This window comes from Macaca fascicularis, chromosome 7 (genome assembly GCF_037993035.2).
Source record: "Macaca fascicularis isolate 582-1 chromosome 7, T2T-MFA8v1.1".
Classification (NCBI taxonomy): Eukaryota; Metazoa; Chordata; class Mammalia; order Primates; family Cercopithecidae; genus Macaca; species Macaca fascicularis.
In genome coordinates, this window is record NC_088381.1 from 132282074 (window position 1) to 132304817 (window position 22744).

The 22744-nt window shown below is 39.7% G+C and overlaps 1 protein-coding gene across 1 annotated transcript; it reads left to right on the forward strand.

Moving 5' to 3' along the window:
• On the forward strand, positions 1-5241 carry AKAP5 (A-kinase anchoring protein 5). Its single transcript, XM_005561468.5, has 2 exons — positions 1-89; positions 2934-5241. The coding sequence occupies exon 2, from the start codon at positions 3197-3199 to the stop codon at positions 4478-4480; it is 1284 nt and encodes a 427-aa protein (XP_005561525.3). The 5' UTR covers positions 1-89; positions 2934-3196; the 3' UTR covers positions 4481-5241.
• Positions 5242-22744: the final 17503 nt, after the last annotated feature.

Consider the following 22744-nt stretch of genomic DNA (forward strand, 5'->3'; position numbering starts at 1 on the left):
GCTTCGGCTCCCTGGAGGCCTGGGCGCCGGGCCCCGCGAGCGCGCCGCCACCTTGGGAGCAGTGTTGGCCAAGGACCCCGACGCCTTACGTGAGTAAAGGCAGGGCGGGGAGCCTGCTGGAGAGGAGGGTCGGGGGCAGTGTCCGGTCAGCGGACCGCGGAGTGGGCAAGAGGCGCCCACTGGACATGGGGGATGTGAGCCCCCTGAGGTGCTGGGAGTAAGAACGCGGGAGGTCGCTTGTCCGCAGGAATCCGCGGCCAGGACGACCCTCATCAGGTCTGCCCACCTATCACCTTCGCGTTACAGCTTGTCTTAGAAGCATGGGTTGCCGGTGGCTTTTTTCCTTCTTTATCCCTCTTTGCGAAATGTGATTCTGGGTTTCTGGCCATTACATTATAATTCTGCAGACAGCTTGAAGCTGGGTTATCTGTTCCACGCCCCCGGCATTTTCCTTTTTGAGTACTTTATCCTGCGCTCTGTCTCCTGCCATAAGGGGCGTCAAGCCAGAATTCGAGATTCCTTCCTCCAGGAGGAACCTTCGTGGTCCATATCTGGTGCTGGGAAAGATGCATTGCTTTCCTCGGGTAGTGGATGTTCTTTGCTGCTTAAGGGAAAAAGGAAAGGGAGTGTTTTCTGTGACATGAGACTTGAAATTCTATCAGGAAATGAGCACAGGGACTTTAAGATTTCCTGAGGCGATAAAGCTACCCTTGCTGGTTAAGAGCGAATCCTTTGCAGTCTGACATTCTGCAAAGTTTTAATGTCTACAGACTGCATTATTTTCCCCCTTCAGTTAAGTTTCTGTTTGGGCATTCGTTTTATTTCTAGTGTGTGAGACACATTCAAGTGAGCTTCTCAAACCATTGTCTTTGCGCAATCCACGTTAGTTTCAAATGATACACTCCTGAACATCTCATTTCAATATTTCTATTATGTGGTAATACAGCCTCTGCTTAACAAAAGTGCTCAGGTGTTGAAAACTCACAAGAGGTGAGAAGATTTAAACAGAGTTATCAGCTGAGGTTCTAGTGCTCACTGAAACATAAATGTGAGGAGAAACACTGTCAAATGTCCATATTTTAGTTCCGTCATTGTTCTAGAATGACTTTATCTTTCTGTTAGAGGCATACAGTATGAAACACCCAACCTAAGAGAATATTTACTTAGATCATAAACTGATTTTCAGGGTTCCAGTTCTTTCCACAGTTCATAAAATTATGGGTTACCCACATGAAACTTCAGTGAAGGATTTACATAAAAACAATATAAAGAATGAGTCCCTTTGCTTATTTTAGGGCATCCACCCACTAAAATTCATAGGATCTTTGTTAGATAATCACTTCCCATTTCCATTCTTTGGTGCCATCATACCATTCTGAGGATTAAATTTTCAATACACCTTTGTATTATCTAACAGTTTGCCAATTGCATAGTTTATCAACCTATTTTTGGCTGTTAAATTAGTTCCTGAACCGAAAAAGCAAAATATAAAGAATTTCTTTTTTTTTTTTTTTTTGAGACTGAGTCTGGCTCTGTCGCCCAGGCTGGAGTGCAGTGGCCGGATCTCAGCTCACTGCAAGCTCCGCCTCCCGGGTTTACGCCATTCTCCTGCCTCAGCCTCCGGAGTAGCTGGGACCACAGGCGCCTGCCACCTCGCCCGGCTAGTTTTTTGTATTTTTTAGTAGAGACGGGGTTTCACCGTGTTAGCCAGGATGGTCTCGATCTCCTGACCTTGTGATCCGCCCGTCTCAGCCTCCCAAAGTGCTGGGATTACAGGCTTGAGCCACCGTGCCCGGCTTAAAGAATTTCAAAAGCTTGGTTTTCAAATAACAAGAACTCAGACTACTCTTGGTTCAATTATGAGTTGATAAGTACCTTGTGATTAAATGACCATTAATCAATTTTTAAATTTTTTTACTAATGAATATACTGCAGATTAGTATCCCCAAACAATCCATTTTCTGATGAAACTCTTAAAGCCCAGTTTCAGAACATAAGCTTTAAGCAACAAGCAATCTTTTGTTTAATCTGAGCTCTGTTACAGCTCTGCCTTAATCTCAGCCAAATTGCTTCATCTGTAGATGGTGATACCACCATCTTTGTAATACTGTGGTGAGGATTACAGATGTATGTAAAAGTGTGTGCACCGCCTAATACCCAAGAATTGCTCAATAAATGTCAGCTATTGTTACTCTTACTGACCTCCAACTATGTGCAGATTATGGTGGAAACATGTGATACAGCAAATACAGTACTTAAATGAAAATGTCAAAATTATACAACTAATTTAAGAGTGGGAAATGACAGTAATGCTAAATTTTCCTAAGAATATGTATGAAAAGTAGCACTTCCTTGATGGAACATACATTTTTAGAACAGAAACCTTATGTTATAATGGAAAAACTAGAGAGTCAAAGTCTCTAGTTCTAACTCTGGCTATGACCTTATCTAGCTGCATGGCTTTTAACAAGACAATTGCTCCCCTCTGGAGTTCAGTTTTGTCATCTGGCTGGATTTGAGTAATCTCAAATAATCTCTAAAGTCCTTTGCAGCTTTAAAATTATTTATTGAGTGTGATAAAAAATACATTAGCTTGTTTTTCATCCTGCACTTCATTTTTTGTTCTTCCTGTTATTTGCTTAATTTGCACTTTAGAGCCATAAGCAATTCACACAGACAACACAACTAAAGAACTAATAATATCAGACTTGCAGGGTAATCCAAAATGAAGTTTCAACAAAGAGGATAAAACAATAGAATCACATTGAACTCTTTAATAGGGCCAAAGTAAACCCCAACGTTTATTCTCCAGTCATTTCATTATTATATGGAAAATATGCCTGGTAGAATCTTATACATTCAGCTGAAATAGTCTCCATAGAAAATAATAGGCTCATAGTGAAATAAAATACCACTTTCTTTTCTCTCATCAGGTTGATCTTTAAATAAAGCAAAAATTTATTCAAGAAAGGGCTTTCATCAAGAAATTAAAGAGAGAAATTACAAGCAATAGAGAAACTGGGCATTTCTATACTAGAGAAACCACCTAAAACAACTGTATGGAGTAAGATGAAAGGTAAGAATATGCCTGGATGAAATTTTACCTAGTGTGACATTTTTGCCCATCTTTTTGTCACAAAAGGCTGCTAAGGAAGAGAGAATATAGTTTTCTAGAGAATAAGAGTACAGTGTAAAAATGGAAACCACAGTTTCAGAAATTCATGTAGAAAACAAGGATGAGAAGAGATCAGCAGAAGGTAGTCCTGGGGCTGAAAGACAGAAGGAAAAGGCATCCATGCTTTGCTTCAAGAGAAGAAAGAAAGCAGCTAAAGCACTGAAGCCCAAAGTTGGCTCTGAAGCTGCTGATGTGGCAAGGAAGTGTCCCCAAGAAGCAGGAGCTTCTGATCAGCCAGAGCCCCCACAGGGGGCCTGGGCCTCACTCAAACGTCTTGTAACACGCAGGAAAAGGTCAGAGTCTTCAAAGCAGCAAAAGTTATTGGAGGCTGAAGTGCAACCTGCAATAAACACTGAGGATGCTGATCTTTCTAAGAAAAAGGCAAAATCTAGACTTAAGATTCCCTGCATAAAATTCCCAAGAGGGCCAAAAAGGAGTAATCATTCCAAAATTATAGAAGACTCAGACTGCAGCATCAAAGTCCAGGAAGAAGCTGAAATTTTGGATATACAAACACAGACCCCATTGAATGATCAGGCAACAAAGGCTAAGTCAACCCAGGATCTAAGTGAAGGCATCTCACGGAAAGATGGTGATGAAGTCTGTGAATCAAATGTGAGCAATAGCATAACTTCTGGAGAGAAAGTGATTTCAGTAGAACTTGGATTAGATGATGGGCATTCTGCTATTCAAACGGGAACTCTAATCCTTGAAGAAATTGAAACGGTCAAGGAAAAACAAGATGTTCAACCCCAGCAAGCAGGCCCACTTGAAACTTCAGAAACAGACCATCAGCAAATAGTACTTTCTGATGTTCCACCTTTACCTGCAATCCCAGCTCAACAAATTATGGAAGAAGCCAGTAACAATATCCTAAAAAGTGCACCAAATGGGAAAGACTATGAAAGTAGAGAGATTGTAGCTGAAGAAACTAAGCCAAAAGATACTGAATTGAGCCAAGAATCAGATTTTAAAGAAAATGGGATCACTGAAGAGAAGTCCAAATTAGAAGAAAGCAAACGAATAGAGCCCATTGCTATTATTATTACAGACACTGAAATCAGTGAATTTGATGTTAAGAAATCAAAAAATGTCCCTAAGCAATTCTTAATTTCAACTGAAAATGAGCAAGTAGGGGTTTTTGCTAATGATAATGGTTTTGAGGATAGAACTTCAGAACAATATGAAACACTCTTAATTGAAACAGCCTCTTCTCTTGTCAAGAATGCTATTCAGTTGTCAGTAGAACAGCTGGTTAATGAAATGGCCTCTGATGATAATAAAATAAACAATCTTCTACAGTGACTTACTCTCCAGAGTCATGGCAGGAAAAACAAGCTTAATGAAGAATTATTTTATACATTTGTGGCATTTCTTACTCAGTAACAAATGAGAGATTTATCATCTCTAGAACTTAAAAGGTACAATTCCAGCGCAGAAGTGCTAAAGATTAAGTCAAGTTTATAAAACTCTACCACTGAAATGCAGTCACTTCTGGATTGGAGGAAGTCAGCACAGATTGCAGTATAAAGTGACATAACATACAGGGAGTTGCTAAAACGGCATATGGAGATTGGAGTGCTTTGGGGGAGGAAGATGTATTTATTGAGCACTTATGGTATGCCATAAGCTTTTTAATGACCTCTGATATAACAAAGTCTGGTTTCCTTTTGATAATTCAGCTGTGTATAGGCTAACATCACATTGAGTTTTTAAAAACTTATTTTTACAGTGCACATATATGTTGTTTAAAATGGTGAATAAGGTGAGCTACTTTTGTGAATGTGATTTGTAATTGTTACATTCCTAAGCAGTAGGCTTAACTCAAAAAATACATTGCATTTTCCCAATTTCAGCAGATAGTGTGCAGAATACGCATATTGAAATTAAACGTGAGTGGTTTTCTAGTCTTAAGTCCCTTATAAGAGCTATTTGGCCGGGTGTGGTGGCTCACACCTATAATCCCAGCACTTTGGAGGCCAAGGAGGGTGGATCAGCTAAGATCAGGAGTTTGAGACCAGCCTGGCCAATGTGGTGAAACCCCGTCTCTACTGAAAATACAAAAATTAGCTGGGCGTGGTGGCGTGCGCCTGTAATCCCAGCTACTTGGGAGGCTGAGGCAGGGGAATTGCTTGAACCCGAAAGGTGGAGGTTGCAGTGAGCCAAAATTGCACCACTGCACTCCAGTCTGGGCACCAGAGCAAGACTCCATCTCAAAAAAGAAAAAAAAAAAAAGGAGAACCATTCACAAATCCTTCAATCAGGCAAACTGTTACTAAGTGCAAAAGTGTAGAAACAAGGAGTGGGTTTTCCCTCTCTTCTTTCTGCCTCAACAGATCTGTATATATCCATTTCTGCATGGATTTATCTGTGAAAAGTTAAAAAACGAAACAGCAAAAACAAAACAAGTGGAATATTATTCTTCATCCAGAAGAAGGGAAAATTCCCAATTAAATTATCATAGATAATATAGGATTCATCTTGCAGAATTACTTCTTTAAGAGCCATATTCATCAACCTCTCTCCAAAGAGGCGAGAGTAGATTCAAAGCCAGGCTGGTAGTAATGGTCCTGGAAAATCCTAATAATCTAGTGCAAATATTATTTATTTTTGGCCAAAAATGAGCCATGAATGTGGGTGAATAGAAAGTGAAAAGTTAAAGCACATTATAATTTAAATGTCAATATTACTTCCTGTCTGTGTGTTGAGAGAAACCAGTAAAAATCATTTTACATGGATATTGACAATTAACTTTTTCATCACTATTTTCCTTTCTTTTCTTTTTTTGAGACGGCGTCTTGCTGTCACCCAGGCTGGAGTGCAGTGGCGCGATCTCGGCTCACTGCAAGCTCCACCTTCTGGGTTCATGACATTCTCCTGCCTCAGCCTCCCAAGTAGCTGGGACTACAGGCGCCTACTACCACGCTAGGCTAATTTTTTGTATTTTTAGTAGAGACGGGGTTTCACCCTGTTAACCAGGATGGTCTCGATCTCCTGACCTCGTGATCCTCCCGCCTCGGCCTCCCAAAGTGCTGGGATTACAGGCGTGAGCCACTGCACCCGGCCTTCATCACTATTTTCAATCCAGATATACTTTACAAAAATGAGAAAGGCTTATTTGCATTTTTATTTACATATTGAAAGGGAAGCATCTGATCTCATCAATGATTGCCATATTTTTTGAAAAAGTAATCCTATTTCAATCTTTCCTTGTGTGAAATGGCCATAATACCACAATGCACTTCCCTACCTCACAGGTTAGGATTCAAAGTGTGTATTCCCCCATTGTGTAAATTGAGTGATTATGTTACTACTTGAAACAGATGAAGTAATAAAGATGAAGTACGAGATGTAAGGTATTTGTTCAAGAGCTCCATGTGGAGGAAAGAATGCAAATTAGATGATTTTAAATGATCTGGGTGAATTCTTGCATTGTGTATGGATTGCATATAGAAAGTATTTGCAGGCCGGGCGCGGTGGCTCAAGCCTGTAATCCCAGCACTTTGGGAGGCCGAGGCGGGTGGATCACGAGGTCAGGAGATCGAGACTATCCTGGCTAACATGGTGAAACCCCGTCTCTACTAAAAATACAAAAAACTAGCCGGGCGTGGTGGCGGGCGCCTGTAGTCTCAGCTACTTGGGAGGCTGAGGCGGGAGAATGGCGTGAACCCGGGAGGCGGAGCTTGCAGTGAGCCGAGATCAGGCCACTGCACTCCAGCCTGGGAGACACAGCGAGACTCCGTCTCAAAAAAAAAAAAAAAAAAAAGAAAGTATTTGCTATTTTGTCCTACAGAATCAGCTTCGTTTCTTTCTGTAAATACATATTGAGACCTCTATCAAAAGAAATTAATCTGACTTTGAAATTGAACCAAATCATGGATATTATTAGCAAGATTCTTTGCTGAAGTGCAAAAATATTTCCCCCAGATTTTCCTACCTTCACGCTTATAATCTTGGGGGGGTGGAATCCTTCAATTTAGCAAGATGAAAAGTGTGTCATTCAAAACACATGACCCAAGAAGTCAATTTCTTTTAATTGTACAACTTTTAAACATAAAAAAAAAGACGAAGTCATCTTCTCTGAAAACACTATTTAACTCACTATATATGGTGCTAATGGACTTGGACAGCCACCAACTATCATATTTAAAAGTGAACAATTTTAAAAACCTGACTAAGGTTGGTGCATTTTACAGTGTATTGAAGAATCCTGTCCTCATTTACTGCAAGGATGCCTCCAAGCCAATACACTGCATTGTAAATGTTTAATAATCTCATGAACAAGCAAAAAGTATAGCACTTACCGTTATTGAAAATATTTTGGGGGATTTTTAAAAAAACAGATAAATGGTAAATATGTGTATTGAATTTTTTGGTTAAGAAAGTAAAATTTTATCTAATGCTAGGTTTTTACTTTTTTCACTGTGGTTTAATACATATTTTTGTTTAGAATGTATTGATTGTTTTTATGATGAGATGTATATTTTACTTGCATTCATTCTTAAGTGGTTTCTGTTTTTCTATTGAGAATAGCTGTTGAATTAAGTACGATTTCAGTTAGAAAAAGGAATTCAGAAATTAATTGGTCTCAATCAGATTATATGTGCTACATGGCCAAATCCTATTACAGTGAATTCTAAGGTGATTCAAATTGTTTTATTGTTATAGAAATATGCAGAAATTAGATGGCTTCAAAGTCATAAAATATTTTTCTTGTAATAGTATTTAGGCAATTTGACCTTATATGCAAACATTAAGTGAATATAAATAGGTTCTGGTTCAATTCATGTCCATTTAACGACATTAAAATAATTATTAGGAACACCACATGAATTTTCATTTACATTTGCTGTGGTATAAATTCTGCTTTTAATGAATGTTTATTTATTTATTAGCCATAATTAAGTTTCTCTTTGAACCCAGAATTTTACAAGGCTGGGGGTTGGGGATGGGGATTATTGGATACGTGTTAACTTTTTCAGCATATTATCATCCCTCTTTTAAGAGTCAAGTATTATTCACTTTGCTTCTTACAACCCAGAGAAGGTGAAAATTCTCCTCTATTTTATGTAGCACTATTCACTTAACATTTTTTCAAAGCACTTTATAGGATATAAAAATAGTACCCTAAGTAAAGGTAGCAGAAAACAAAAGAACTTTCAAACAGAAATTATGTTCCCTGCCACCTCCTCCACCTCAAAGAATAATAAGCATGTGGCACAAAATGGAGTTCTTCAGAAAAGCTGTCTGCATAATTTTCCTTCAAGGTAATGTGTTTGACAGCATGAAGTTTGTGATGATCTTACTTGGTCTACTATTTAGTTGAGTCTTAGAATCTCTTTTATTTACTTCTGAGACATTGTTATTTCACCAGTATATGTGAACAGGCTTGCTAAAGGCATTAAAGATATGGATCATGAGGGCACCAAATTGGCTTCTGTATGCAATCCAGCATTAACTTCATCCATAAATTTCTAACTTCAAGTTGCCTTATTTTTTATAGTTAAGAATGTTTTTAGAGGTTTACAACAGAATTTTAAAAATAATTGTCAGGCTTTAGAATCCCATTGTTTGAAAAGATCCTTTTAATGTCAACTTTATTGAAATATGTAGTCTACTTTCTAATTTCATCTGATACTCAATACAGCAGGATTTGATTTTTCTGCCTGCCATTTCTGCATTAAAAAAAAAAATCCTCATTTAGGATTTAGAGTTATTTAGGTTCAAATTCCTATGATGTTTTATTGGGTAACATGAAGTCTCTTATACATAGTTCAAAATTTCAATCCATGGTATATTTTATGGTACATTTTTGAAAAGAAAATTTGTAATGCTCCTTAGTTACAAAAATTAGAAGGAAGCTACATAAAATGCAGGTGTCCTAATTAAATTTAATTTAATTCAACACACGTATTAGGCAAAACTCATACCTAACACTATTTGATAAGGGGGACAGGCTCCCTGCTCTCCAAGAGCTCAACCTAGGGAGCAGTGACAACAGCAACTGGGTTGGGGTTAAGGCAAAGAGTCATGGATAATGCTGCAACATGAGTGGCATAGACGGGAGTACACAGAGAGAGCAATTAATTTTGGTGTGGGGAAGGTGGTGATCTGAATACAGCAGCAGTTTGAAAGTGTTCCATTTTTAAATAAACAGTATGCTCATTTTTTGATTTGTGACTAGGTGTAGAAAAAAGCCTGCATAGTGTTACATATTTATAGTAGTTCTTTGTAAAAACATTAAGTGGATGAGCTATTATGAAAGTAAAAGTTTCAATTTTTTCTCATTAAAATTAGTACTAAATTACTGTGGATCAGATGATAATATTAAATAATACTCTGTAGAAAAAACGTTTCAAGTTGAATTAATTTATGTACTGATTATTAATACAGAATAAATGTTATATTGACTCATGTTTGTTTATTCAGATCTTTTAAAAGAACTGTGGGCAAACTATGTTCATTTCCTAAAACTACAAAGATCACATTGATGGAACTACTGAGTTCGCACTACCAAAAGTTCTACTCTGCTAATTGGAAATTGGACAGAGATTTCACAGTAACACTCCTAAAACAGTCCTTCAGCAAGAGAAATAAAAACACCTAAAATGTTGAACTAATTCAACCAAAAGGGCAGTTCTGAATTTGATGACATTTGTGAATCTGACAAAAACACTGTTTTCATCTCTTGCTATACTCATTAGTTGTCTTTTCTGCATTAACCTATGAATTGTTAATAATCTTTATGATTTTTCAAATGACTAATCAATGTGAAAATGCTAGAATTATTCAGATGGTACGTACTAAAGGTGGGTGTTTAAAAAGTTCTGTATTTACTAAGGCACTGACTTCATTTTGGTAATGTTAACACCCTAACTTTTCGTAACCACAGCCCAATGATAACAATCAGGCTCTAGGAAGGAGTGTACTTTCCAAATCTTGGGACCAATTTAAAACTTGATAGTACCTTAAAAGTCGTAAAACTAAATCTGGCTTCAAAGCAAAATGCCTTCTTAATGTACAAACATGGTAATAGCGTAGCTAGTATTTCACATTTTGCAGGATTTTTAAGAGTTTTATGGTCCAGCGCGGTGGCTCACGCCTGTAATCCCAGCACTTTGGGAGGCCAAGGCGGGCGGATCACAAGGTCAGGAGATCGAGACCATCCTGGCTAACATGGTGAAACCCCCGTCTCTACTGAAAATACAAAAAATTAGCCGGGCGTGGCAGCGTGTGCCTGTAGTCCCAGCTACTCGGGAGGCTGAGGCAGGAGAATGGCATGAACCTGGGAGGCGGAGCTTACAGTGAGCCGAGATCACGCCACTGTACTCCAGCCTGGGCGACAAAGCGAGACTCTGTCTCCAAAAAAAAAAAAGAAAAAAAAAAGTTTTATTAAATCTCATCTTCTTGGTTTAAAAAAAAAAAAGATACACTACACTTCACAAAACTTGTCCTCACAGGCAATTCTGTTACTCCCTTTTTAGACCTACCTTTAATGCTGACGTCTGGAGTCCCCAGCCCTTCTGTGAATACCTACTTTTCTTTCTTTTTTCCTTCCTGAAAGCTTAAGCTTACTGAGGGTTAAGTTCCTGAGCTTAGGAAAGAGAGTATGCGTGTTTGTACACTACACATTCACAGAAAGTCCTCTGCAAAACTGGGTGTGGGCACAATGAGCAGTGAACGGAAACCTAGGTGAGGAGAGGACGGTGTGGCGCTGAGCCTGGGAAACTCCCAGCCTTAAAATTGTCTCCATAAACTCCACCCTATCAATGGGAGCAGTGTCCCCCAGTTTCAGGACATTAGCAAGACTAGATGCACTTTCCCCACCACTTGCTTTGTGGTGAAACTCAAAAAGAACTTTTGGCCTTGATCTGACAGTGCTACTATGGGAGAACGATTATACACTTTTCACAGCTGTACTTGTGGTCTTAGGACCCAGGCCTTCCATTTCTGCACTCCTGGGAGATAGGGAGCACAAGGTGACACCGAAGCAGATGCAGTCATTTGTACACTTGTAACCGAACCTTGTATTCCTCAATCCCTAGTCTGACATCTAAGCTGTTAGGTCACAGAAAGGTCTGGTTAGTATGGCTACACGCGGGTTTCTGTACCATATCTGTGATAACCATCACAATGCAGCTTCAGGCATGCATGTGCTGCTAATCAAATATCTATAAATTACAATGCAAAGGTTCCATATGGAATGGCCATTTGCAGCATAAGAACTTTAGAATATCACTTCTGTTTAAACAGTTCTTTCAAAACTAGAGTATTTCTATCCTCCTGACAGAATGACTAAGTTAGAACTGCCTTGTACTCTATATGGCTGAGATGCAGAAAATGCCAAAACAATTGGTCACGACTCAATTCAGGTAAAAAAAAGTCAACCTGAGTTTTTGATCTTTTATCCAAATGTATCTTTTTTTTTTTTTTTTTTTTTGAGACGGAGTCTCACGCTGTTGCCCAGGCTGGAGTGCAGTGGCGCGATCTCGGCTCACTGCAAGCTCCGCCTCCTGGGTTCACGCCATTCTCTTGCCTCAGCCTCCTGAGTAGCTAGGACTACAGGCGCCCGCCACCGCGCCCGGCTAATTTTTTTGTATTTTTAGTAGAGACGGGGTTTCACTGTGGTCTCGATCTCCTGACCTTGTGATCCGCCCGCCTCGGCCTCCCAAAGTGCTGGGATTACAGGCTTGAGCCACCGCGCCCGGCCTATCCAAATGTATCTTAAATGGCCTTATCAGTAACTGTCCTGATTTCAGGGTGAATTTGTTTAGAATTCTTTAAAAAACCCTCAGTATCTGGCTGTTGTGTTTTTCCTGAAGGATTACCAGTGAATAATGATAATCATTAGGGTTCATCAAACTCTAAGACATATTTTTCTGTGTGGTATGAATCTTTTTCTCATTGAGGTATAATTTACATACAGCAAAATCCGTCCTTTTAATACAAGTTCTACCAATTTTGACCAAGACATTAGTTGTGTCACCTACGGGTAATTTTAAATCTTATTCTGATTTCTTTTTTTTTTTGAGACAGAGTCTTGCTCTGTCGCCCAGGCTGGAGTGCAGTGGCCGGATCTCAGCTCACTGCAAGCTCCGCCTCCCGGGTTTACGCCATTCTCCTGCCTCAGCCTCCCGAGTAGCTGGGACTACAGGCGCCCGCCACCTCGCCCGGCTAGTTTTTTGTATTTTTTAGTAGAGACGGGGTTTCACTGTGTTAGCCAGGATGGTCTCGATCTCCTGACCTCGCGATCTGCCCGTCTCGGCCTCCCAAAGTGCTGGGATTACAGGCTTGAGCCACCGCGCCCGGCCTCTTATTCTGATTTCTATACCACTTGTCTTAGTTTAATCCTGACTATCTCAGTGAAAACTGCTACTTGCTGCAGAAATTCAAAATAAGGGCTTCTTAAACCCAATGTTTAAACCAGGATAAGGAAACGCAAGGCTGTCATGCACAGCTGTGTCATCGGCACAGCACAACTTTGGGAGAAGCCTTCATTCAATTGAGGCACCCCTAGCACTGTGTTGTGTACTGTCTGCATGGCCATCATGGTGGCTCTGAGTGTAGCCAGCAGCTTGAGAGAGCAGCAAAAACTGTGGTATGTTGATAGTGAAATAGGAGATATTTAAGATTTAAAAAAAGGATTCTTCCCTTTATATGTCTTTCCTCATAGACTTTAAAATACTGTGATAGAGAGGACAGAAACCACTGAGCTCACACCACCAGACCACACACATGTGAAAAAAGAGCAATGTTGGGAAATGAGAACTGGTCAGCTAGGAATATTGTTGAGATTCACTCCCCTCGAATCTTTGATCTGCATTGTAAAACCTCTCCCCTCGCCTTTGCAAATATATTTTCGCCTTCAAAAAGTAACCGGTGTGACTTCACTTTCTACAGAACCACTCCAGGTTCTTCAGGTTTTCCTCCCTATATAGTAGTTCATAAACGCCAGTTCAAAAAAAATTTTTTTAATTACCTGCATATGGTCTGAACTAAGTTTCATATGGCTTCCACTACAGAAAAAATGTGGCAGAGCTAAATGCACAAGATCCCATTCCTCAAAGGCCTGCTGGATGCACATAAATCTGACAGGGAACCTCCTGAAACTTGGTAATAACACAGACCAGACAAGGGATGACGACCACAGTGGGTGAGAGCAATCTTCTCCAGCCTCCCTCCTGGCACAAGCCTCTCCCGTTTCCAGGACAGTAGGGACACACCAGTTGTACAGAAAATCTCTCTTGGAGCAGTGTAATTCCTTCAGGCATGTGACATAAAAGGACACCATGGTGTTCCAGTAGCTTAACACTTTATTATTTTGATACAATACCACCAAATTGTTTCAATGAAAAAAGTTTCAAACTTGTATAAACAGTGGAAGAGAATGTATCTGAGGGAGAGTGGGTTCATTTTCCAAGTTGGCTTATCAGCTGTAAAATAAACTTAGGAGAAGCAATTGGTGATTAGGTACGAAGTCCTAGGATGATGAGAATAATATTGTAATCAGAAATGAAGGGGGAGGCAGACTGTATTCACTCAGTATTGGAAGGTGAGAAGAGTTGAAGGTAAGAAAACTCTTAACTTGGGGGGAGGGGGGAGGGATTGCATTGGGAGTTATACCTGATGTAAATGATGAGTGCTGACGAGTTGATGGGTGCAGCACACCAACATGGCACAAGTATACATATGTAACAAACCTGCACGTTGTGCACATGTACCCTAGAACTTAAATTAAAAAAAAAAAAAAACTATTCAGAATGGAATGGGTTGGAAAGTATGAGAGAAGAAAGTCAGTTGTTGAACCATAGTTGGAAAATAAAGTAAATTTCAGTAGGTAACATACTGGCCTACCTCATAGATTGTGGATGTACAAAAAATGAACAAAAGGCAAGAAAGAAGCAAGGGAGCGTATTTACTCAAATGTCCTTCAATCTATGTCTTGACCAGGCAGAACACCAAAAACTGAGTGTGATGCCTGATTAGAAGAGCCCAAATTCCAAGGCCTCACAGTTAATGACTTGGAAAAATCTTCAGAAATGCTCAATGTATCACAATAATGTGGTATTTTACAAAGTTATCTGCTGAGATATGTACATGTAAATCAGAGGCATCTTGATTAAAGAGGGATGTCAAGATACTGCAGTACCTTATGAAATTTTAAGAAAATTCTCATTAGTCTTGACTCTATAAAGCATGATCCAAAAGTAGCTAGGCCCTAAATAATATTTACTATTAATAGTAATGCTGAATTCAAGTATAATGAACTTTTTAAAGGTACACTGGTGCCACCTTTTGGCCAGATTAAAAATTTACAGAAATTATAACCTACAATCTCAATTTCATGAAGAGACCTCTTCGGAGACACAATTATTTAGTTGAAACATTATATGAATAGTTTCAAAACTGTCTTGCTCATTAATACATCTCTGATTTTTAACAATCACATTCATTCCTTTTTAATAATCACATTTTTATCTTTTAAAAGCTGGGATCAAGGGTAATACAAATAGAATTTAATTCTGAACACATCTCACACTCTAATACTTACTCTAAACATGACTGGGATAGAAATCCTCCAAATTAGGCTTCTTTGTATTCTTTTATTTCTGACAACCATCACAAAACTTACTTTAAGATCTTAGGTCAACCTCAGCTCTAATGACATTTTGAGGTACATGTTCTTTATTGTGGGAGGCTGTCCTCTGCACTGAGATGTTTAGCAGCATCCCTGGCCTCCACCTACTAGATGCCAGCAGCAGCCTCCCTCATTGCCCACCCAACTGTGACAACCGAAAACATCTCCACATCGTCAAATATCTCTATGGTCGGGGGATAGCCTTGTGTAATGGTTAATTTTGTGTCCAAATGACTGGGCCACGGGGTGCCCCAATAGTTAAACATTATTCTGGGTGTGTCTGTGAGGGTGTTCTGGAGGGAGATAAAATCTGAATCAGTAGACTGAGTAAAGAAGATCACCCTCCCTGATGTGGGTGGCTCTCATTCAATCAGTTGAAGGCCAGAATAGAATAAAAAGAGACCTTCTCTGGCCTGACTGCTTGAGCTGCAATTATTGGTCTTTTCCTCCCTTTGGACCCAAATGGAAACATCAGCTCTTCTCGAGTTTCAGGCCTGCCAGCTTTTGGACTGGAACTTACGCCATAACCTCTCCTGGTTCTCAGGTCTTCAAATTCAGACTGGAACATCACTGACTCCCCTGGCTCTCAGCCTCCCAACTGCAGATCTTGGGACTTCTCAGCCTCCATAATTGCATGAACCAATTCCTTGTAACAAATCAATCTCTTTCTCTTAGTTCTACCTGTTGTTTCTTTCTTTTTCTGGAGAATCCTGACTAATATACCTCAGTTGAGAACTACTATTGTGGATCATGTTACTTGGGGCAAAAGGCGATACAGTAGACTGTAAATAGAGAAGAAAGCAGCAGCTGGGCACGGTGGCTCACACCTGTAATCCCAGCACTTTGGGATGCTGAGGCAGGTGAATCACAAGGTCAGGAGTTCGAGACCAGCCTGGCCAACATGGTGAAACCCTGTCTCTACTAAAAATACAAAAAATTAGCCGGGCGTAGTGGCAGGCACCTGTAATCTCAGCTACTCAGGGGGCTGAGGCAGGAGAATAGCTTGAACCTGGGATGCGGAGGTTGCAGTGAGCTGAGATCACTCCAGTGCACTCCAGCCTAGGCAACAGAGCGAGAATCCATCTCAAAAAAAAAAAAAAAAAGAAGCAAAGCAAGAAACTTCTGGGAAATGACGAGATACTACCTTTCTTTCCAGAGACGGCAGTTGGAAAGCATTTGGTTAGGACATCAATTTTCTATTAACACAGATTATGGTTGGTAAGAATTAGGCCCAAGAATGCATTTTTGCATCACACCTCCAAAATGTTACCCAGTACAAAGACTACTTACCTCAACACCAGGAACACAACATTTGTCAAACACTGATGTAAAATAAGAACACATTCTACAAGCTGAGCTAATAAACTTTCGATTAAGTCACATTAATTTGTCTTGATAAAATAAATGAAATTCATTGTTTCCATTTTTCCATTCCAACTACAGGATACACAACATTTTTTTTTTTTTTGAGGTGGAGTCTTGCTCTGTCACCAGGTGGAGTGCAGTGGCGCGATCTTGACTCACTGCAACCTCTGCCTCCCGGGTTCAAGCAATTCTCCTGCCTCAGCCTCCCTAGTAGCTGTGACTACCTGCACGCGCCACCACACCCAGCTAATTTTTTGTATTTTACTAGAGATGGGGTTTCACCGTGTTGTCCAGGATGGTGTCGATCTCCTGACCTTGTGATCTGCCCGCCTGGGCCTCCCAAAGTGCTGGGATTATAGGTGTGAGCCACCGCACCCGTTTTGTTTTGTTTTTGAGACAGTCTCACTCTGTCGCCCAGGCTGGAGTGCAATGGCACGATCTTGGCTCACTGCAACCTCCACTTCCCGGGTTCAAATAATTCTCCTGTCCCAGCCTCCCAAGTAGCTGGGACTACAGACGCGCACCACCAAGCCCAGCTTATTTTTGTATTTTTAGTAGAGACAGGGTTTCGCCATGTTGGCCAGGCTGGTCTTGAACTCCTGACCTCCGGTGATCCACCCGCCTCAGCCTCCCAAAGTGCTGGGATTACAGGCGTGAGCCACCGCCCGTGGCCAAAATTTTTGGCAGAGATGAGGTCTCACTATATTGCCTGGGCTGTTCTTGAACTCCTGGGCCTTGGCCTTCCAAAGTGCTGGGATTATAGGCATCAGCCACCATGCCCGGCTGATACACAACTTTCTAAAATAATGTTTCTAAAGCAAATTCACAGTATATTAGGTGGATGAGTTTAGCCACACAATGTATTGTTGATTTTGGTCTCCTGTATTTGCTATGTTACATGTACTTTGAAGATTTTTTCAGTGGGTCTTTTCTATTGAACAAGTTTTTATAATCTAAGTTTATTTTAAAGTTTATATTTGATCCATTCTGACTAAATGACTTTATTTAGCACAAAATAGAGGAGCTGATGCCAGTTAGTATCAATTGCACCAGAGCAATACTTACTAATTAATCAAGTGCAGTACAAATACATACTGAAGCACAATGAATTCTTCCAGGTCTTCAAGACAAAAATCACAGTTTGTAATTCCTTGTATTTAAGACATCCAGGTTTGGGATTGTGTAATCTCACCAGTTTTCAAAATGTCTAACCATACAAACACAGAAGTACAGCAGATAATAATCATTTACAGACTTCACTCTTAAGAAATTAAAAATTAACAATTTAAGTGCTACAGATCTATATGTAGTTCAAAACATATAAAGACACAAATTACATTATGAAAATTCTTCGCATGGCCCATTTTTACATCAATTACTATAAAAAATGGACATTTATCAAATATCTGACTCACAACATCAAGAATGTGCCTGCACAAACAAACGTTAATGAAATTACACATTTTTCACACTATCTTTTTCCATGATTAATATGTATTTCCTTCAGTTTTCAGTGAAGACTTTTCTAATAATACTATGTTATTACCTTCAACCCATTTCCTGTCCTCATCTACTATTTAGATCACCTACATTAAAGAAATAAAAATGGGCTGGGCCTGGTGGCTCACACCTGCAATCCCAGCACTTTGGGAGGCTGAGGTGGGTGGATCACAAGGTCAGGAGTTCAAAACTAGCCTGGCCAACATGGTGAAACCCCGTCTCCATTAAAACTACAAAAATTAGCTGGGTGTGGTGGCGTGCACCTATAGTCCCAGCTAATCGGGACACTGAGGCAGAAGAATCGCTTAAACTTGGGAGGTGGAGGTTGCAGAGTACCAAGATCGTGCCACTGCACTCCAGCCTGGGCAACAGAGCGAGACTCCATCTCAAAAAAAAAAAAATAAATAAATAAACATATTTCTTTATTGTTTTTGTTCCTTTTCCTTTGTGTAAACAATGTATTTGGGAGAACTTTCAATAAAGCTGAAATTGACAAAGTTTTATTCCCAATAATGCCAAAGAACTAATATCCTCCTTACTGAAGGCTAAAAAGAAACAGTGATGATTAAATTACAGTAGAATAGGAATTCTAGCAACAGTATTGTTTCTAGAGTTATTTGTAAAAAATAACAATAAGAGTTCTGTCAATTAGTTATTGAATATTAGATAGTACATTACTGCTTTTAAGAACGTTCTAGAACTTATAGGCTGAAATACTAAAGTTAATACGTCTATCTAAAGAATAAATGTCGTTTATATGGTTGGTTTTAATCAATAATACTGAGAGAACTTAACACATTTAATATAAATCCTCACAACACCCCTGTGAGGTAGGTATTGCTTACACTCACTTTACAGATGAGAAATCAGGAAGAGCAAGAATTAACAATCTCAAGATTTATAAATAAAAAAAATTCGGCCGGGCGCGGTGGCTCAAGCCTGTAATCCCAGCACTTTGGGAGGCCAAGACGGGCGGATCACGAGGTCAGGAGATCGAGACCATCCTGGCTAACACAGTGAAACCCCATTTCTACTAAAAAATACAAAAAACTAGCCGGGCGAGGTGGCGGGCGCCTGTAGTCCCAGCTACTCGGGAGGCTGAGGCAGGAGAATGGCGCAAACCCGGGAGGCGGAGCTTGCAGTGAGCTGAGATCCAGCCACTGCACTCCAGCCTGGGCGACGGAGCCAGACTCCGTCTCAAAAAAAAAAAAAAATTCTTATTTTCTTATAAGGCAGACTGTGCTGAGTTCTGATGATATGCTAATAAGAACAAATACTAAAACAGTCTCTATTTTTCTCCAGAAAACAACTGTGTAAGATTTTGAAAGAAGGAAAAATTTTAAGCTGACTCACGGGGAAAATGTTTGTTTAGTATCTGCCTGATACACAGATGAAAGTGCATACGATATTTCCAGTTTCAAGCTTGGTAATCGTTATGCAAACTGCACCATATTATTAGGATACTGGCTAACCGTATAGCTCCATTTTGTGGAGATGTAGTCCAAAATAAAGGTTTTAGCTGGAAGAACTTTTTTTTTTTTTTTTTTTTTTTTTGAGATGGAGTCTCGGCTCTGTCACCCAGGCTGGAGTGCAGTGGTGCAATCTCAGCTCACTGCAACCTCCGCCTCCTGGGTTCAAGCTATTCCCCTGCCTCAGCCTCCCGAGTAGCTGGGATTACAGGTGCCCACCACTACGTCCGGCTAATTTTTTGTACTTCTAGGGTTTCACTGTGTTAGCCAGGATGGTCTTGATCTCCTGACCTCATGATTCACCCGCCTCGGCCTCCCAAAGTGCTGGGATTACAGGCGTGAGCCACCACGCCTGGCCTAGGTGGAAGAACTTCTAAAATACAAAGCAAATTTTCTCAGTGAGCAATCACATCTTTAAAAAATAATACTCAGGGCACAGTGTTAGGCATATGACAGTTACTTTAAAAGATGCCTGCAGAGCCGGGCGACGGTGGCTCATGCCTGTAATCTGAGGCCAAGGTGGGCGGATCACGAGGTCAGGAGCTCAAGACCATCCTGGCCAACATGGTGAAACCCTGTCTCTACTAAAAATATAAAAATTAGCTGGGCGTGGTGGCATGTGCTCAGGATGCTGAGGCAAAAGAATTGCTTGGATCCAGGAGGCGGAGGTTGCAGTGAGCCAAGATAGCACCACTGCACTCCAACCTGGCGACATAGTGAGACTCCATCTCAAAAAAAAAAAAAAAAAAAAAAAACCCTGCAGCATAAATGAAAACAACAACAACAAAAACTGGGGGTCAGTCCCACACCATTTACTGCATCTCTGGAATTCAGCTTTTGGGACTTTTTTTCTATAAAATGAAGTTGATATTTTCCCACTTCTTAAACAGAATGAATGTTATAAGGAACAAGGAAAGAGCATTTGCTTTGAATTCCCAATATTAAAAGGAACTGTAAGAATAGAAATAGTTAACAACTATTTTCTTAACTCTCAACAAACAGATATATTTCTGCTTTAAATCAGTGTCTATCACGGCCAATCAGCTGCTAACAAACTCTTACCATTTCTCCACACTCTGCCCTGACAGTGCTTGCTGTCTTATCCCATCATCCATATACAACTCTACCTCCACCCTTTAGCTATATACAAGGATTTCCTGCGTCAAAGAATAATGAGTGGGCTGGGCACGGTGGCTCACACCCGTAATCCCAGCACTTTGGGAGGCCGAGGCTGGTGGATCACCTGAGGTCAGGAGTTCCAGACTAGCCTGATCAAGATGGTGAAACCCCGTCTCTGCTAAAAATACAAAATTAGCTGGGTGTGGTGGTGCATATCTGTAATCCCAGCTACTTGGGAGGCTAAGACAGGAGAATCGCTTGAACCCAGGTGGCAGAGGTTGCAGTGAGATGAGATTGCACCATTGCACTCCAGCCTGGGCAACAAGGGCGAAACTCCTTAAAAAATAATAATAATAAATAATAATAATGAGTGGGCAAATAGGGAAGAATACAGAGGAGAAAAATTAAGGCTAGGAAATATATCCTAACTAGCCTAAAATACAAAAAATAAATGTTAATACTTGTGTTCTTCCAATGAGATGAAATCTTTGAGGGCAGTACAAATTTGAATAGTTGCCTAAGTGAATTGGTAGGAAAAAGTTTAAGATTAGATGAAGTTCTGAGTTCTGACCCCAAAGAGCAATACATTTGTTTTAATTACTCCCAATACAATTGATCTTATAAATAGTTAGATTTGTTCTCAACACACATCAGTCTTGACCATAGGAGCCTTTACTCACTTGTCTAAGGCAGAAACTCAACTGCCTGACACAATATCCAGTAGTTTTTTCTTCATTCAATCCTCAAGAAAAACTTACCACTTTGTAATTTACCTAAACTGTTTATCTAGAGAAAACCTTTGTGTCCTTAGAATTAGCTGGATTACTCTTTGAGCTCCCTCCTGACTGAACGCTGATGCTGCTGAATGTGTCAGGAAATATCCTCGGAAGTGGAGGGAGCTCAAGAGTTTTTTAAGTGGTTAAATTCTAAGGCTCACAAACCAAATTTTTTATATGTATTCAAATGCCTGTGAAGCTCAGAATTTAACAAGAGGGCAAAAAAAATGTCTGTTTTATTATCCTTGACTATGTGGTGTTTGAAATTTAAACATTTCAGAAACAATTTAGATCTATCCTTTGTGGTGAAGCTTAACCAGATATTTCCCAGGTATATAGAGCCACGGAATCTGTAATTTATTCCATCAACTTTAACTCTCCTGGGGTTTTAGCTTTGTAAGTGTCACCATTATAAAGAGGGTTAAGTTGATTTATAGAGGGAAAGCTAACATCATGGGTTTTAAATGCAGTTACAGAACACTCAATGTATCCACTTTGCTGGCTTTATGGATCAGGAAAAAAGTAAAAACTGTGCCAATGAAAAACTACTTTTTCAAGTGGTTTTTAGAAAATTAGTATCAACCCAGGAAGCCCCCAAAATCCTCTGACATTGAGGGTAGAAAGATGATTTATATTTTATCATCTTTCTCTTTCAACTCATGTAAACCTCTGGTCATAAAAATCTCAAATTGCTTTTTAAGCTGTCTAAGAAAACACTATACACCAAGGTAACAACCCTGGGGTTTTTAGTCAATGTAGTTCTAGCTCAGTCTCTGTCTCTGCATGTTTATTTATCTATGTGTGTATATCTTACTGTTTCTTAAAGATTTTTTAATTTCTCTCTGACTCTTCTCCCTTTCTTTTAACTGTTTCTTATTAAAAATGAGGTATACCATGCCTGTAATCCCAGCACTTTGGGAGGCCGAGGCGGGCGGATCATGAGGTCAAGAGATCAAGACCATCCTGGCTAACACGGTGAAACCCCGTCTCTATTAAAAAAATACAAAAAAGTTAGCTGGGCATGGTGGTAGGCGCCTGTAGTCCCAGCTACTCAGGAGGCTGAGGCAGAATGGCGTGCACCCGGAGGTGGAGCTTGCAGTGAGCCGAGATCACGTCACTGCACTCCAGCCTGGGCGACAGAGGGAGACTGTCTCAAAAAAAAAAAAAAAAAAAAAAAATGAGGTATACTCAATGTTAAAAAGTAAAGAGAAGCCATGTAGGTAAGATGTTGTAGAGCTAGTTGTTAAAAAATAAAACTACTCATGATTTGGTATATCTTAAAATAAATTTTTATACATTATAACATATGTATAACATATAGTTATGCACTAAAATAAGTATTAATTTCCTATATGGAAGAAAATATTTAAAAATAATCCTTGTAGGAGTGAATTCATGTGAAATGTAGGCAGAAGTGATAGTTTAGAATATGCTTTAAAACAGATTTCATTTACTTTATATTCAATCTGATATTACTGGTTCTGTAACTGGAAAAACAGAAATTCTATAAATAACTATTTAAAGTTTCCATATTTCTACATTGATTTCTGATTTCTAAATTGTAATTTCATTTGTGAAAAGTTCACAGTAGTAATTGAATGTTACATTTTAATAGCCACATATTAATATGTCTTATGAGAAGATCTAATATATACAACCTTAAAACCATGGATAAGCTGTGAAGAAAAAAAGTCAACCAAAC